This window comes from Lytechinus pictus, chromosome 10 (assembly GCF_037042905.1).
Source record: "Lytechinus pictus isolate F3 Inbred chromosome 10, Lp3.0, whole genome shotgun sequence".
NCBI lineage: Eukaryota > Metazoa > Echinodermata > Echinoidea > Temnopleuroida > Toxopneustidae > Lytechinus > Lytechinus pictus.
In genome coordinates, this window is record NC_087254.1 from 20,889,265 (window position 1) to 20,907,411 (window position 18,147).

The window sequence follows — 18,147 nt, forward strand, 5'->3', positions numbered from 1 at the left end:
ACTTTATTTTTAAGAAATGCAGCTCAAGGACACGATCAATATTGACTAGTACAGGGGCAGGCGCGTAGCCAGGGGGGGGCGGTGGGGGCGGTCGCCCCCCCCCCAAAAAAAAACGTCCCCAAAAAGAAAAAAAAGAAGGGAAAAAAAGAGAGGAGAAAAGGAAAAGCGAAGGGAAGAAAGGGAAGAAAGGTAGCTTTGTGGGTTTTTCCTTTTATTCTTTTTTTTTTTTTTCAAAAAGAGAAACTCCTTCACTCTTGCTCTAAATTTATATATATGAATTTTGCTTCCGCGCTGCGCGCGGATAAATGACAATATTGCAGTTCTCCTCTGTTTCCCCCACCCTTTCTCTAACCCTGTTTTTCCACCTCAGCTATACGTGTTTCTTGCCAGTTCAAGTTCAAATGTATACATGAGGGCATGGAATTAGAGTAAGGTTAGGCCGAAGTGTATGAAGTCTTTTTTTTTCAAATTGATCGCGAAACTTCTGGTCGGGTTGACTCCAGGCGGGTCAAATCTTTATATCAATTTCTGCCGTCACCTCCACTAGGGCAACTTCTCCCGCTTTTCAACTCATTATTTAACAACCATAATTTTGGGGCAAACGGGTTTCTAATTAAAAAAAAAAGAAGGTATAAAATTCGTGTCGTATCAAATAAAAAAGTACAATATTTTTTTAATCAAATTCTAGTAAATTTCATGTCATTTCCCTGCCCTGTCCTATTTTGCGCCCTCAGTTTGAAATTTTGAATGACACTTAAGTTTCTTTATCGTTAAAAATGAAGCGCTTCAAGATTAGTCAAAGACATTATACATCATCCTTTTTATATAATTTTAATAAATCACAGAAGTTTCAACTTTTTGAGCGGTATTTTCCTTGTAATGAAGTTAAATAATCTTAGAAAATCAATTGAATTAGAACCGCTGGGTATAGAGATATCTGCATGTAATGAAACGTCCGACCTTTAAGATTTCAGAGTTTCATTGCTCTGCGCGGGGAAGAATATCTTCCTCCCGGCATATCTTCTCCTCTGTTTTGCGAGTTAAAGATATGCACTGTGGCTAAATTGTAATCAAATCTGATCTTTCCGAGGGAAGCATTCAATATGACTTAGAGAATACCATTATTTCGGGACCCTTTTCTTTGCCAAAAAATTATAAAATGCATGAGCTTCCGCGCTTCGAGCGGGGTAATTATTATTATAATTTCCTCTATTTTATCCCTTTTTGTGCGTTCACAATCACTTTTGAAAACAAGATTCAAAATCACAATAGAGTGAACTGAATTGGAGCTGATACAGGCAGGGTTGGAAACAGGTACTAGAGACAAGATAGACGGCTCCTTTTCATTTTAATTTATGAAACACCGAAAGCTTCGCGCTTCGCAAGGGAGGGGGAAACTCCCCCTCCCTGCACCCACCCCCTAGGGAGCGCGCTTCGCGCGCTCTGTAAGTGTTGGCACGCTTCGCGTGCACTTACCGCCCCCTCCAAAATGAAATCCTGGCTACGCGGTTGTACAGGGGCGGATCCAGCCTTCGCCAATAGGGGGGCCCGGATTTTTTTTCAGCCATATTTTCCCCGATCGGCCGCTCAAATATGATTTTTTTTTTCTTTGAAGGGGTTGTCGTAATAGTTACTTCTTAGCTTTATTCTTATAAATCAACATAAATAGTATCATAATTCTTATTTATATAATGTTGGCGCGAAACGCGAGCAAATTTTTTTGAAATTGTATGTATTTTTTCCTAAAATTTTGACATTCTAGGCAATGTTTGTTATCCTGAAAAAAATGTATATGCAACTACATACGAACGCGAAGCGCGAGCACATTTTTTTGATACACGTTTTGAACTGATCGAAAAGGTAGGCCTATACCTACTGCTTGCAGTTAGACATGAAGACGTTATATATTTCAACAATCAAATAATGCGAGCGCCAGGCGCGAGCTGAAAATTGTTGACACTTTTACCTACAGAATGGAAATTCTATGCATTTTTTGTAACTTAAACAGAATAGGTATATAACTTAATAATTTATGCGAGCCGAAAATTTTAGATTTAGACCTAAAAACGAGACACTATTCATGTTTTGTAAATAATGAAAAGGATGAGTAATTGGGGATCTTCCTTACATTAATAATGCAAGCGCGAGCAGACAATTTTTATATACGTTTTGAACTGATCGAAAAGGTAGGCCCTACCTGCTAAGGACTGTTTGCACTTAGCCATGAAGAAGTTAAATATTCAACAATCAAATAATGGGAGCGCGAAGCGCTAGCTGAAAACCTTTGACATTTCTACATAAAGAATGGAAAAGTTTAATCAATATTTGTAATCGTGAACAGGATAGCTATATAACTAAACGATTGATGCGAGCGGGAAAATTCGAGATTTAGACCTAAAAACGGGACACTCTATGAATGTTTTGTAAATCATGAAAAGGGTGAGTAATAGTGGATCTTCCTACATTAATAATGCGAGCACAAAGCGCGAGCAGATGCACGCGCGTGTTTCAGATTTAATCCAAGAATCTAGGCATTCTAAATACATCTTTTATCATGAAAATCAAAGCAAGCGCGAAGCGCGAGCATAAAATATTTGACATTCCGATCTAAAAAAGGGTCAAATTCAGCTCTATATTTCAAGCACTTTGTATAGGAAAATTGTGAGGTGGATATGGATCGCACTTAATAAAGAGCTGATATTTTTCATAATTTTTTTTTAGTTTTGACATAGGACCGGGAAATCCTTAGGACATGTCATACTATGAAAATGAAGACTATTTTTATATTCCTCTTGCTAAGCGCGAGATGAACCAAAAGGGACAATTTAATTATTAAATTGATATCTTATTTATTAATGCATAATGAGGGCGCGGAATTAATGCGAGTGCAAATCGCAAGCCAATTTTTTTTGATAAACTGTCATGAAAAGGAGATTTTAAGTAGTTTGTTGTGTAATCAATATTGACACAAACATAACTCGCCAATCAAAATGCGAGCATGCAGCGCTAGCTGATACGTTTTGACAATCAGACCTGACAAGGGATATTTTGAAAACTTTATGGAATACACGAAAATAATAAGTACCTGATAAACAAAATTTGCGAGCGCGCAGCGCGAGCAGAAAATTCTAATACTCAGACCATATAACTGACATTTTTACATAGCACTTTATAAAATCAATTTGTAAATCACACAAAATAATGAAAGTTCGATTTCCGAGGGGAATGTTTTGTATATTGACTTCCAAACCTGGTATTTAAGCTCAATATTGAACAAGTTATGTAAATCACCTAACATGCAATGCGAGCGCGAAGCGCGAGCGAAAATTTTATACAGTGACATGAAAGATTCTTTTTATTTTCCAACTTTTCCCCTCATTTCAATATTTTTTTTTACTCGTCTTCCTCTTCTTTTTTCTCCGCTCTTTTCCTTTTTTTCTTTCTTTCTTTTTTTTCTTCTTTCTTTCCTATTTGGCATCTGAAGTTGCAAAGATCGCTTTTGGTCATTATTATGACACTGATCGATAGATTTGAAGGTCATCCTTGCGATATGTAGCAAGCGCGAATCGCGAGCTCATACTATATTGGACGGGGACATTTCATGTAATAAGACATGAAAATTAAACATTTCGTGCAGTTTTTGTAATCTTGAAAAAGATGTGTATCTAACAAATTAACGCGAGCCTTAATAGTTAATATACTGACCAGAGAAATAACCTATTAAGGACTGCATTTAGTGACTCATACATATCTCACCAATCGAATAATGCGAGCAGAAAATTTGTGATATTCCAACCTGAAAACTGGACATGCTAAGCATTTTTGTAACCAGGAATAGAATGAGTATACCTTACTAAACAATGATTTATGTGAGCCAGAAAAGCGAGCCAAACTTTGTGACATTCCATCCTGAAAACTGGACATTGTTTTTATCTAACCTAAAATGCATTATGTTTTACTTCAAAATATGTACTACGTTATGAAAAAGGGCATTTTCCATTCTAAGCATTTTTTTAAACAATAAATGATGCGAGCGCGAAATGCGGGCCCAAAATTTGTGATATTTCATCCTGAAAACTGCATGGGCATTCTACGCATGTTGTAACCTTACTGCGGCAGCCCGAACACGTACGTCGTGTCGAGGTCCCCGGGGCAAGTTGTAACCTTGAACAGGATAAGCACCTTACTAAACAGCGCAAGCGCAAGGCGAAATATTTTTTGTTTTCTAACCCGTTAAAATGCATGTATTATGTTTTACTTCAAAAAGGTATTTAATTTTGGAAAAAAAAGCACATTTCATTTTGAAAAAAGGGCATCTTGCATTTTAAAAAAGGTCACTTTTTCCTGATGGAAATTTTCTTCTTTTTTTTTTTTGGGGGGGGGAGCAAGTGCCCCCTGCGACCCCTCCCCCCTCGCGTCCGCCGCCCCTGGTCTAGATTCACAATGTAATGTGGCTGAATCTATCTTATTTGGCACATTCTGAGAGTTTGGCGTATAGTCTTCACTCTAGACAGGGTATGATTGGTTCAAGTGTCAAATGATATGAGTATATTGAGTGCTTGCAGACTAAGGCGAATCATTAGATGAAAATGTTAAGCCAATTTTATTACATTCAGAATTTTTTGATTAACAATGATGTTCAATAGAATAGTTGGGAAACCAAAACCTAATCGATGTGAAATATTATTAATATTTCATATTTTTAATGAATTTCCATGGGATACCTAATGATGGGTCGTAGGTGGAACCGAGGGGGGGGGGCTGGGTGGGCTTCAGCCCGCCCCCCCCCCCATCCCCGCCCCAATTTTTTTCTGAGACCTTGTACGAAAACGTAAAAATTACCATATGTTTGTGATCTTTTTGCATGTTCAGCCCCCCCCCCCCCTACTTTCAAAATCGTTCCGCGGCCCCTGTACCATCTTCGTAATCATGATTATCTTGTACTCCCTAATTATGATTTCATGGATATTTTTCCTCATAGATATTATGATGATAACACAGGCCACGCCCCCGGGGGGATCAGGAGCGGATCCAGGATCGGGGGGGGGGGGCATTTTCGAAAAGAATTGACAAGCCCCCCCCCCCCCAAAAAAAAAAAAAAAAAAAAAAAAAGGTCTTTACTTCCAATTTTATGGTGATTTATGTCAGGAAAATTTTGACCAAAAAAAGGGTTCCTCATTCGCGTTTGCACGAGATATACCCCTATAGGGGCATCGGCCAGATGAACCTCTACCTGGACCAGCCACTGGGGTTTGAATCACCTCCCCCCCCCCCCCCCACCCCCTTTTCCCCGGGACGACACCAATGGGATGTTAATTTTGCTGTATAATCGCGTGCATTTGTTTTTTTCGATTGTCGATAAAATCATTGTACGATCGATCGATTACGGTACCGTATACCGGTACTACCGGTATGTACTATCGATAACAAGCTTAAAGTAATTGATACTTGGACCGGTCTTAGGATCAATACGGAACTGATGAAGATTTGTTGGAAGGTTTTCTTTTCTCATGATAAGAATAAGATCTCATTATCTTACGTCAAAAGTCAAGCTTTATCAAGGTAAATTGCGGGGTTTTTTGAGTTACGAATGGTTCATATCTACCTTAGATTTATTTCGATTACCCGACAGGAAGCGGCCATGATCCACTTTCGTCTCCAGCGGGCCTGGCAGGCAGGTACCGGTACGGTACCGTACGGTAGGTTATGCTGCGCCGTTCTGCCTGCAGCCAGTCGGATGGCGGTCTTGGACTTGGGTAACGTTAGACCAAAAGCTTCAGTCTCTGTACTTTGGTTGTTCCGCTAATTAACATACAATTTTAGCGGTCTAGGAAAGACTAAGTTAGATCCAACAAACCCAAAGTTAGAAGCTCTAAAAATTCAAAGTCAAGGCTGAACTGAAGTGAAGAGTGAAGTTAAGGCAAGCTCATGAACTTGTAAGTGTAACCCAGAGAGCTCCCGCCCGCGCAGCGGGCGGGAGCCCAGAAGCTTACCGTGTATTTTACCATTGTCACCGGACTAGGATGATTTATGGTCTAAATATTTCTCCAAATGAATTGTGAAAACGGAAAGTATACAATTACCACGATTATATGGATGAAGGTCTAACGAGTGGCAGATTCCTGACATCTGGGCACAGTCTGGAACCTCAAAAAAACGAAAAGTTCTCTCCTTCTACCCAGTCTCGATCGGCCATTTTGTTACGATTTTTAACAAAAATGGCCGATCGAGACGGGGTAGAAGGAGAGAACTTTTCGTTTTTTTGAGGTTCCAGATGTCAGGAATCTGCCACTCGTTAGACCTTCATCCATATAATCGTGGTAATTGTATACTTTCCGTTTTCACAATTCATTTGGAGAAATATTTAGACCATAAATCACCCTAGTCCGGTGACAATGGTAAATTACACGGTAAGCTTCTGGGCTCCCGCCCGCGGGAGCTCTCTGGGTTAATGAACTTGAAGCTGGAGTCTTCAATTCAAATCTCAAGACTGAAGTTAGGGCTAGGCTAGACAGCTGGCAGCCTTCTGTTTCGAGGAGTTTTTTAACATTTTTTTTAAATTTCTCCTCGTACACAGACGGCTCGCTATCGTGCAGCCACCATTAGGGGTGAACAATGCAAAATCCCCCCAACAGGGCTCATCGATTTTTGTCTTTATTTCATAAAAATATTGAAAAAGAATTTACCAAAAATGGCAAAATAGAGATAATTATTCCGTTTTGGCCTGAAATGCGCCAAAACGGGGAAAAATAAACTTAAAAGGGGAAAAAACAGTGACTTCGGCTGTCGCGCAACTTCACTTCCCTGTTTTATCCGAACTTTAGTATAGGCCTAGACTATAGTCACGTATGTATTACCGGACACTAGTATTATGTTTCCGGACGCGCGTATCACTGCGTTCTAAAACAAATTTGTACCGTAAGACTTCCGCAATTCAATTTCACAGAGCAATACATAGAACAAGATTGCAAAAACAAGGCGAAAAATCCAACTTTTACCTAATTATCTCTAAAAATTACAGAAAATGCTTAAAATATCATTTAACATTGTTTTGTATTAACAATTGATATATTTTCTAACGGAAATATGGGCCTGATTTGCCGAATTTTAATCTCGTCCACTCCTTCGATCGAATGATGAGGTGTGGTGTATTGTGGGTGATCGTCGACGGCTAGTTCTCAAGGTACCCGTGCGCGAGGTTTATCGTAAGTAGAGCCGTCGATCGGCAGCGCATCGATAGAACTTGATGAGCGTCACGATACGAACGCGAGCATATTATTATCGGAAAGTGCCATGGAACATGCAGCTAACAAGACAAAATAAAATAAGTTATCAAACACGAATTTATTACCAACATCTGCTCAGATTCGATATAAAAAAAGCAAATAATACTTAGAATTTACTCATGATATGATATAAGAAGAAAAAAATCACAAAAATTTGTTCTTACATCAATATAAACAAGGATATCTTTCCCCGTTAGCGCGCGTCCGGAATCATGATGTAATTTGTCGCGCACGAAAATAATTGTTTTTCGTGGAGGGGTATGCGGCAAGTGCGATGCAAAGAAATCGGTTGGTAAATATAAAATAATTTTATCATATTCATAATTTTCATAATATTTGAAATAGCAAGTGTGAATTTTTCTTGATTGTATTTCCTCTAGTTGTCATTTTTAAAGCACTGAAATAAAGGTGTCCGGCAATAGGATACACTGCCATACATAAGATATAGCCATTGAGTCCCCTGTACAGATCGCGCTAGAACTTTGGTCTCTGTATTTGGTGAGTGGAGCCAACGGAGTTCAGCGGAACAACCAACATAACAGAGACCGAAGCTTTTGGTCTAGGGCTAGGCTAGACAAGTTAGGCAGTAGTCTAGATGACGTCTTGACTCTTGTGTGTTCTCAACTCCCAAGGAGCCACATAAATCATAATACTAGACTAAACAATTCCTGGCAATCTAAGACTGTAACGTTAAACTAGTAAAAGTTATAATTTGATGGGTGTTTTTAAATTTTGTCTTGATTTGAGACATGAGTCATGAATAAAAAAAAAAGTCGACATTAATAGTTAGAGTCAAAAAAGTTACAGACTATGACTATGAGTATGGTGACATGCAAAAAAAAGCGCCTTCTTCACTTAATTAAACAGACTCGTATTCATTTTAGATTACTGACAATAAATCTCTCGGTTTAATTTTAAATTGGAAAAGTGTAGATCTTTTATATTTACAATTTGTAATTACAATTTTTTTTAAATTTCTCATTTATGCAAACAAGCACTTAGACTAAAACCTTCAGTCTCTGTGCATTGGTTGTTCCGCTGAACTACATTGGCTTGATTATTGTAAAATGTCAGAAATTGTTACATAACAATGTGCTGAGATTGCTTAACTGCAGACAAGGTGCACTGTCCATACAATAAACTGTAGATATTCCATCCCAGGTTTGATTTACCTTGGTTTTATTCTTCTGTTTATTTCTCACCATGATGCTGATTGTTCCTTTCACAGGATTGATAAACATCTAGAAGTGTGCACTCCAATACATCATGCAGGACCAAGTAGTTGATGAAACCATTGATGGAATTGAAGATGAAGAGGTAATCTACAATAAAATCTCTTAAATGAAAACCGTATGTACTTTTCCACGAAAAGATGCCCTTTCTTAGGACATTTCAATAGACTACAAGAAAAAAGAAACATCTGACTTGCTTTATCTGCAATGAATGTCTAGTTTTGATTCATATTATAGTATTTTTTAATTTAAAATTTTGAAATGAATATTAGCTCTTTTCATGTATTTATTTTAGACTTCATTTAACACTAATGGACTGATGGTGATACTATCATTTGTTCATTATTATATTTTTTATTATAGGAATCGTTTTTCCAAGATATTGACATGCTACAGAACCATGGAATTGTGAGTACAATTTTCTTCGTCATTTTCAATACTAAGTATTTCATATTTTGTTGGAGAGTTTGCAAACTTGTCCATAATTATGCCAGAAAGCCTGAGAGGTTGTGAATTCGTAATTTTATTGGAAAAAAAGGGATATTTGTTAGTAATATGAAGCCAGGTGATATTGTCAAAATCATTTGATGTTGCTTTTCTGAAGTTAATTCCTCATTTTTCTCACAGTGCCCTATTTTCTTCTAATCATATCTTTAGACAGTATCAGGTTTTTAAGATTCAAAGGGGAGGGTAACTGTTTTGGAAAAAATAGACATTGTGATTGAAAGACTTTTCAAGTAACCCCTTCTTAAACACACATGTACCAATGAACTTGATTCATTGTTAAAAATATATTTCACTTTAATACTGCAGACACTATTTAATTGGCACTTCCATTTATTGTTAAAGACACATTGATTATAAATGAGCTTCTTGATATTCTCTCTTTCAGAACATGGCAGACATTAAGAAGTTAAAAAGTTCTGGAATATGCACCATCAGGGTAAGTTACGTCTCGTCCCTCACATAGATTTAAAATGTGAAAAGTTTTCTCCCCCCCCCCCCCCCCCCGATTTTTTTGGTCCACAGAAAGAGAAAAGAAGGATAAAGATTAGGGAAAATAAATTTTCCATTTTATCTAACATTCAATTTCAACCTTTCCAAAATGATGATTTTGTATACGAGAAGGCATAATAAAAATGTAATAAATGAAAACATCCATATATAATTGGCTTGTAGTACACACTGTGATGAAATAAACTATATGATCTGAGTTGTATTTCTACTAATCATGTGCATATTTATTTCCTCCATATGATTGAATTCAGGGCATTTTGATGACTACACGTAAGAGAATGTGTGACATCAAGGGCATTTCAGAAGCTAAAATGGAAAAAATCAAAGAAGCTGCATCAAAACTTGAGGTAAGTATCTACTGTCAAACTTGCATTATTAAAAATCAAGACTGTATATGCTATCTCTTTGCACAATATTGGGCAAGATGAAAAAAAATATATAGCACTGACTTTAAAATATACGGTATAAAATATATGCATTATGTCATCAAAATGTGTCCAAATATATGCAGGAAAATTGTTCTTCTAAATACCCTAGTGTGAGACAAATTAATCTCAGTTTATTTTCATTATTTTCTATGAAGGACCATGGCTTTACAACGGCTTTAGAATACAGTGTTAAGAGGAGAAATGTCTTCAGAATCACTACTGGCAGCTCTGAGCTAGAGTAAGTTTGTTGAATTGTATGTATTGTTGTCAACTTGATCCCTATTTATGGATTTTACTTTTAAATTGAGACTTTTTAGTGTTAGTAAAGAAAAAGAAAAAAAAGTCATCAAATTAAATAAATTTAATCTCAAATTTTAAGACCTAAGGTTGAGAAAAATACATCCATGGGATAATTTAGTATTCCAACTATGACTTTGTTTGTAAAGGAAAATCACATATTAGACATTATTATAAAATAAGCATTTTGCTCCAAGCACTTAATATAATATGCTGCATGGAAATGTACTTGATGTGCATTTTGCAAGAAAAATATCTCAAATGTATGAATAGTAAAGGGAATCCATTTGTAACATGCAATGTTGCATCTTATCAAATATTTCAACCATTCAGAATGATTTCTTATTTATAAGTGTTACCTTCGGTATGTTTGAAATTAATTTTGAAAAGGCATGCAGTAAATTCCATTCCATTTATGCCAAATTAGTCAATGTGAAACTGCTCCTCCACACTCACTACTTCAAGATTTTACATTGAGATGGAAAAATAGAAAATATATACTAATACTATATGAACTTAATGTGTATTTTGCATGAAAAATCTCTCAAATGTATGAATAGTAAAGGGAATCAATTTGTAACATGCAATGTTGCATCTCATTAAATATTTCAACCATTCAGAATGATTTATTTAATGTTACCTTCGGTATGTTTGAAATATTTGAAAAGGCATGGAGTAAATTTCATTCCATCTATGCCAAATTAGTCAATGTGCAAACTGTTCTTTTTAACACACCTTCAAGATTCTACATTGAGATGGAAAAATAAGAAATTATATACTACTTTGCTTTCTTATGAAGATATAAAAGCACTTGAAATGATAAATTCAAAATGTTTCTTATCTTATTAATAACGTACTAGTAATTTAACTACTTCATTAGAAAATGGAGAGAATAAAAGCTGAGTGCATGGCCAATTAAAAAGCTGTTACATTTAGGCCTAGATCAGAAATGTAAACATGTATTTTGGCTCTTTTTCCCAGCAAACTTCTTGGTGGTGGGATTGAAAGCATGGCTATCACAGAGGCATTCGGGGGTAAGTTTTATCCTATATTTATTCATAAACATGTTTTTTTTTCATCTTATTCTATTATGCATTGATGGTAATCTCATATGTAGTATTTGATTTATGGACTGCATGTTGCCAATTTTTTCTTTTATTCAGCAAGTACAGTGGCCCAAAACACAAAGCTTAGTAATTGTTCATAGGGCTGATAATTATTCCTGATTTCATTCGTCATTATGTTCAATCAAACTTACATATTGCTTACTAAGCTTTGTATTAAATTCCCCTGAATTATTGAGTTCTACAGGGAAGAGTATTCAAACATTGGTTTTTTGATGAAATTATAAAAAAAAAGTTGATACAAAGATTCAATAGATAAAACAATGCATTAAACCTAGCAATCCAGAGTAGTGTAGACTAAAACTCCTTGAAAGTTTGAGCATCATCCTTGATCTAATATTATTGGAATACAATCAATTGTGTTCAGATTGTATTTTTTGTGACCAAAATGTGTTTTGAAATAAATTGCTTCAAGTTTTTTTCTTTCTCTTTCATGACTATGCTAGATATATTTGTTAAAATGTTGAAAGTTAATTGTTGTTATGCTCTTGTTGTTCACTTTATAATTATATTTGCACCCTTTGGTGTATATTTTACTTCTTCCAGTGTCCCCTTCCCCTTTCCAAACACTTATGATCTTTATATCTTATTTTTATTATAATGTTTAAATGGTGATTATTTGCATATTCTGAGCCTCATATTTGATTCTGTGTTCCTGGCCCTTAACATGAAACATGCAATGACTCTTTGATTGACATCAGTCATAAGTCTATGGCAAATAGTATTCTAAAATATTAAAGTCGATTGTATGATCTTGTCATGTAGGGTATCTTTACTAGATTCTTCTCCACGAAAGCTGTTTCATGCTATTCACCCTTTTATATTGATATTGTAGTAAGGATACAATAATAATGCTTGTTTATGTTCAACTTTTGATAGAGTTTCGTACCGGGAAGACTCAACTGTCTCATACCCTGTGTGTATGTACTCAGCTACCTGGATCAAATGGATATCCAGGTGGAAAGGTCATCTTCATTGATACAGAAAACACATTGTATCCTTTCATAAAAATCAAATAACTTATTTGCATACCTGTGTTGCATGAACTTATTGCCAATCAATTACCACAACTTTGAAAATCTGCGAATGTTGACTAAAATCAATTATGATTGCTTTTATACTCAGAACCTAGATTTTAATTTTGATTGATATAGGTTCCTGGTAACCTTCCCTTCATTCTAATTTAACAAACCTATTTTATTTAAAAAATATTTCTCTGGAAGAGCTTGCTGTACAACTATCATATTCATTATTGTTTTTCCCAGTTATGGTGGTGATCGAACTAGACTTTTTTTTGTTTTTTCTTGAGTGGATTTGATGGATAATGATTTTGACTAGATACATCAAAAAAGACATTTATTCAAACAAAAATGTAAGAAAATCAATGAAAAAAACAATTAATTTCATATTCAAAACTTATATCTTTCTGTATTCATTAAAAAAATTTACACAATCTTTATCGTGACTTAACCTTAACTTGAGGCAATCAGTCGACCTGATCGATTGAGGGACATTGCCGATCGCTTCAATCTTGATCATAGTGCTATGCTGGACAATGTCCTCTATGCAAGGGCCTATACAAGTAAGTCTCTGCTTTCAAATGAATTGTTAATAATCAAACTAACTAGAGACCATTTACAAATGGCAAATGTCATATAAAGATCTCTTATCTAGCACTTAAGGTTAAGAAATTCCTACATCAGATTTATTTTCGTGTTTAAGCAGTTAATAAAATCTGTGTCTATCGTGTGTTTACGTGGATGGATCATATTGCAATTTTGAACTGCAATTCAATTGATTATTTTTACATCATATACATATTTTGATGTATCATTTCAATCCTTTATTCTTGTTAGAATACTCTGCAATTCAAAGTTTAATATGCTATATAGATGCATGTTCTAAATCAACTAATTGAATATGTTGTGTGAATAGGTGAGCATCAGTTTGAACTGTTGGACTATGCTGCAGCCAAGTTTCATGAAGAACCGGGTGTATTCAAACTTCTGGTATAGTTCAATATTCAAAATATTCCTCACTAGTTTCTTACTGTCATTGACTTTACATAGGATGGAGAAAGGGGAGGGGGTGGGGTCATTCAATAGCATTAGCTGTCATATCAATGCCTTACAATATCTGAGAAATGTTGTTCTTGGATTTCATCCCCTTGTAAGCAGCAGATGGATAATGTGGGTAAAACTAAAATACATCCCCAAAATGTAAATGATTTATTATTGTGAAATTCTTCTTCCTTTTTTATCATTGTAATAAAGTCAAGTTTTATTTAAATTGAGTTATTTTCACATCAACTATTACAATTTAAATAAACCCAGATCATAATCTTAGGATACTTGTGAATTAATGAATAGCCTACCTCTTAAAGGCAACTTTTGCTTTATACTTACATCACCATGTGTGTATTTATATTAACCTGTAGCACAAGTTTATTTCATTATAATACATGTTTACATATTCCATATTCATAATTCATCTAAACCATAGATAAATAATATACCAGCAGAATTTTCTTAAACATTCTGTATATTTCTATGTAGCTTCAGGTGTATCTTTCTAAACTTTTAAATATGTTAGATGGATGAATTGAAATGTCAAAGAAATGGAATATAATTATAATCAAAACTTTGTTTGTTAATTAAATTTTGTTATTTTTTTTCAATTTTATTAAATTCATTCTTATGGTATCTAGCAATATCATGTCGTAAAAATCAAGCTTATAAACCATTTTTTTTTTTTTTTGCAGATCATTGATTCCATCATGGCTTTGTTTAGAGTAGACTTCAGTGGAAGAGGGGAGCTGGCTGATAGACAACAGAAACTTGCTCAATTACTTTCAAAACTACAGAAGATATCTGAAGGTATCTATTAGTACTCTTAGGGGATTTGATGCAAGGAACTTGTAATCAATTGCAACACAATATTAGGGTCTTAAATCATTCATAAATTTGTATACTAGCTCAAACTAATTGGTTATTTGTAACATAAAAGCATAAATTGGTATGACTGAAATATTTGAAATTGATCCTTTATTTCAAATTAACAACTGATAAATTATTTGCAATTGATTGCAAATGGTTCTCATGTATTGCATTCTTGAAATGATATTTGTCTCTGTGGCTTCAATATTTCTACATTTTAATTCTTTAAGAGATTTTAAAAATTAAATACTTTACACTTATTTTCTTTTGATTGATGTAAAACAATCGGAAAGGACATCTTAATCAACATCTTATTTCTTAAGGAAATTCAATGATTATTTTTTTCTTGATATAAAACATTTTGATATGTGATCAGCGGTCTGTTTCAAAAAGAGTTACAACTGTGGTAGCTTTGTCATTATTGTAACATGGAAACCTTGTGATTGGTGGCGACTGAGCCCTTAGCATAATGGCACAATTACTGTAGTTGTAAGTCTTTAAAAATGCCCCTGGAGTTTGAAAGTACTGTCACAATCAGCTCCAACTACATACATTTACAAATGAAAAATGCATATAAGTATGAGTCATTCTATACCTCAAATGATTTATTTTGCAGAGTACAATGTTGCTGTGTTTGTAACAAACCAGATGACATCTGATCCAGGAGCTACTATGAGGCAAGTAAACACATGGGTGTTCCATAAAGCTTTTCTCAAATTTATTCATGGATTTGGAATGAAAGAATATCAAGTGCCAAATACTGTATTATGTACTAGTACTCTAATTGTTTATGTCAGTTTCAAAAAGTTTAAACTTAAATCCAGAAACAATCAGGCGACCATTGGATAAATTGTTTCACTCATTCCCAAACAAAATAGGGAAAAGAAAAAAGAAACTAAAGCAACCATTTTGCTGTAGTACTTTTTATATAATTAGTTATGCATATTCCTGTTTCAAAGTAAGAGAATGAAATGGGTTTTTTTTATACATGTTTCATGTTTTAATCTCTCAAATTGAAATTATACAAAACAGCAAAAGGGTTGCTTGATATTCTGATAGGTTCAAACCTCAGATCTTACATGTTTCTAAGGATGATATTGTAGCATTCATTGACATGATGATTAATAAACACAGAGCATTTGACAGCAAATCGTGAAAGTCCTGTTTCATCCAACAATTACCATAGTAACTGTTTTTGGGCCAATCAAAATCAAGTAAAGTTGTCAGATCTAACAACTTGGACAAAAATGTTGATGAAGTGCTCCCCTCCAAGTTCATTAAAATCAATGAGAATTTCTCTATTTCCATTCGTTCAGTTTCCAAGCTGACCCAAAGAAGCCAATAGGAGGTCATATCTTAGCTCATGCATCTACAACACGCATCAGCCTGAGAAAGGGACGAGGAGAGACAAGAATTGCCAAGATCTATGACAGGTATTTCAAATAAAAATTCATATCTATGTAATTTGATTTCTTGTCAAAATGATTACCAGATACTATGCATCAATATCAAATTCAAACATTCAGTTATTCTCACCAGATAAGTTCCCATTTGATACTTTTGATGATATGCCGCTCAGGACATTGGATGCCAGTTGAAAGGTAAAGCCCAAACTCTGTCCTTCAGTCTTTTTTAAGGCCATGTGCATATTTTATTGTTGGTTCCATGCAGTCATTTGCAGGTGATTCTGCCAAAGTTGAATCTCTTGGGACCAGGAAATTTGTTCAACTTTTGCAAGATTTGAGTCATTGCATGCTATTATCACATATTTTGGTCTGAAATGATGCTTATGCAGTTATTCAACTATTGGAATTTTACTGTATCTTTTTATTGAGATCCTTTTCGAAGGCCATAATGCCCAAGTTTTTATTGATACGTATGGAGCCATTTGTGATATGAGATCAGATTTTCAATCTTTTGAGCAATTTATAGGATAGGTGTGAGGAAGAGTTGTTCAACTATCTTCCTATTTCAAATTTATGGTGACTCGTGACCACAAAATAAATTGAATATTTGTATTCAGAGTAAAAAAAAGGGCAAGTTGATGGTTCAGCAAGTGATACAAATGATAATAACTTTCATGAACTATACCATTAGAAAGTGACTAGAATTAAAAAGATTTAGGCCTATACAATGAAAACCATAATTGTTTTCCTCTCAAATTTTGGTTCAGAACCCCTTTTTATGCAAATTTGACTAAAAGGAATGAAAATAATTTTCTTAAGAATTATATTATTATTAGTTCAACTTTCTGATGTAATTGCTGTGTGTATTTTCTAATCCATGTAGTCCCGACATGCCAGAGAGTGAAGCTACATTTGCTATTTCTACCGGAGGGATCATTGATGCCAAGGAATAATGCCAAACATTTCATTCTCCTTATCCATTTTCCTCAGAATTGCTATAGGCATCTTGAAAATCAGTAATATTTGTGATAAATTCTGATATTGAAATTTCTAGTTGGTTGTTTATAATTATTATATGGCCCTGTTGCATCAAAGTAACTATTATTAAGGACCCTTGATTTCAATTACATGTTGTGCACTGTTACAAGTGTAGTTTAACATAATGGTTATCATTATTTATAACTTTGCAGCAATCCATGGTTTGTGTCTCAAGAAAAAAGTTCAACATTGGCCTCAGAAACTTATTTCAAAAGTGAAAAATTGTATCAGACTATTTTGAGGTGTAAATGGCATGTATTTAAAGAATTGTATTTTCTATATCTTAACTTGATTTAGAAAGGGAAAAAATGCAGGGCTATGTTCATAAAAATGGGGGAAATTTTAGATTAATATAATAATAATTAATTATTAATATTCAAGCAAATAATTAGCAATGCAGATTTCACACGTCACATCACTTTGTATTAAATGTGCAAAAATTCATAGTCATTAGAAGTGTCACAGTCAAGTAATTGAACATGTATAAACCCATCCAAATTAGCATTTTATAGAATGTTTTGATTATCAGAATTTGTAAATATATGTTATGTATTTATTGATATATTTGCTTTACTATATATTTAAGTCATACAAACCAAGGCTTCAAGAACAAAACTGTTCCTGAATGCAGCTCTTCTATATGCATGTACTGCTCAGAGTATTGTATATCGAACCTTTATCTTATTTCGTAGTACGTTACTGAATGGGTATTGTCAAATAGTTAAAAAGTATGTTTCATTTGTTTTTATTGATGAATGAAAATTATGATTTTCTCTATTGCATTTTCAGATGAAATTTTAATCAAGTGTTTTTATTTTTTAATTGTTTTTTAGTTTGTAATGCATAATCATGGTGGTATAGTACAATTATTCACATGCCTCCATTTTAGAATTGAACTTTTTAGACAGTTCCATCTTATTAAACCTTAACCCCCCAAAAAGCTGTCTGCATCTTCCGCCCAGCTTCCCCAAATTTATTCCATATCCAATTTTTGATATTTATAGATGTATTTTCTATTTGACAAATTTGTTTTCATGTAAAAAAGGTGTTCTTCACATTTTCAAGTTGAACAATACTTTTGTAGATTTGATTAAACAAAATCTGTCTAGTTTATATCATTGGCAGTACAGATGTTGAATTTATTTCTACCATGATAGTACTGCAGAGTCAAGGCATACATATATATATATATATATATATGCCGGGGTTTTGTTTTTTTAGCTTTCAATACCAAAAATAGACAGTACATATTCTAAAAATGTTTGTATGCACATAATTAAACCTTTGACTTTGTTTTTAGTCTTTTTTCCTTCAAATTCTGAACATCTTTATAGAAAGCGCAGTGGGAAAAGAAAACAAACCACCTTTTTAGCATGATTCTCC

The 18,147-nt window shown here is 34.4% G+C and overlaps 1 protein-coding gene across 1 annotated transcript; it reads left to right on the top strand.

Moving 5' to 3' along the window:
* Positions 1–8,552: 8,552 nt before the first annotated feature.
* Positions 8,553–17,140, top strand: LOC129269974 (meiotic recombination protein DMC1/LIM15 homolog). The gene is made up of 13 exons (XM_054907414.2): positions 8,553–8,603; positions 8,882–8,926; positions 9,411–9,461; positions 9,787–9,882; positions 10,119–10,201; positions 11,242–11,294; positions 12,264–12,378; positions 12,875–12,966; positions 13,320–13,393; positions 14,146–14,260; positions 14,937–14,997; positions 15,637–15,753; positions 16,610–17,140. The coding sequence occupies exons 1-13, from the start codon at positions 8,553–8,555 to the stop codon at positions 16,677–16,679; spliced, it is 1,023 nt and encodes a 340-aa protein (XP_054763389.2). The 3' UTR covers positions 16,680–17,140.
* The last annotated feature ends 1,007 nt before the right edge of the window (positions 17,141–18,147 follow it).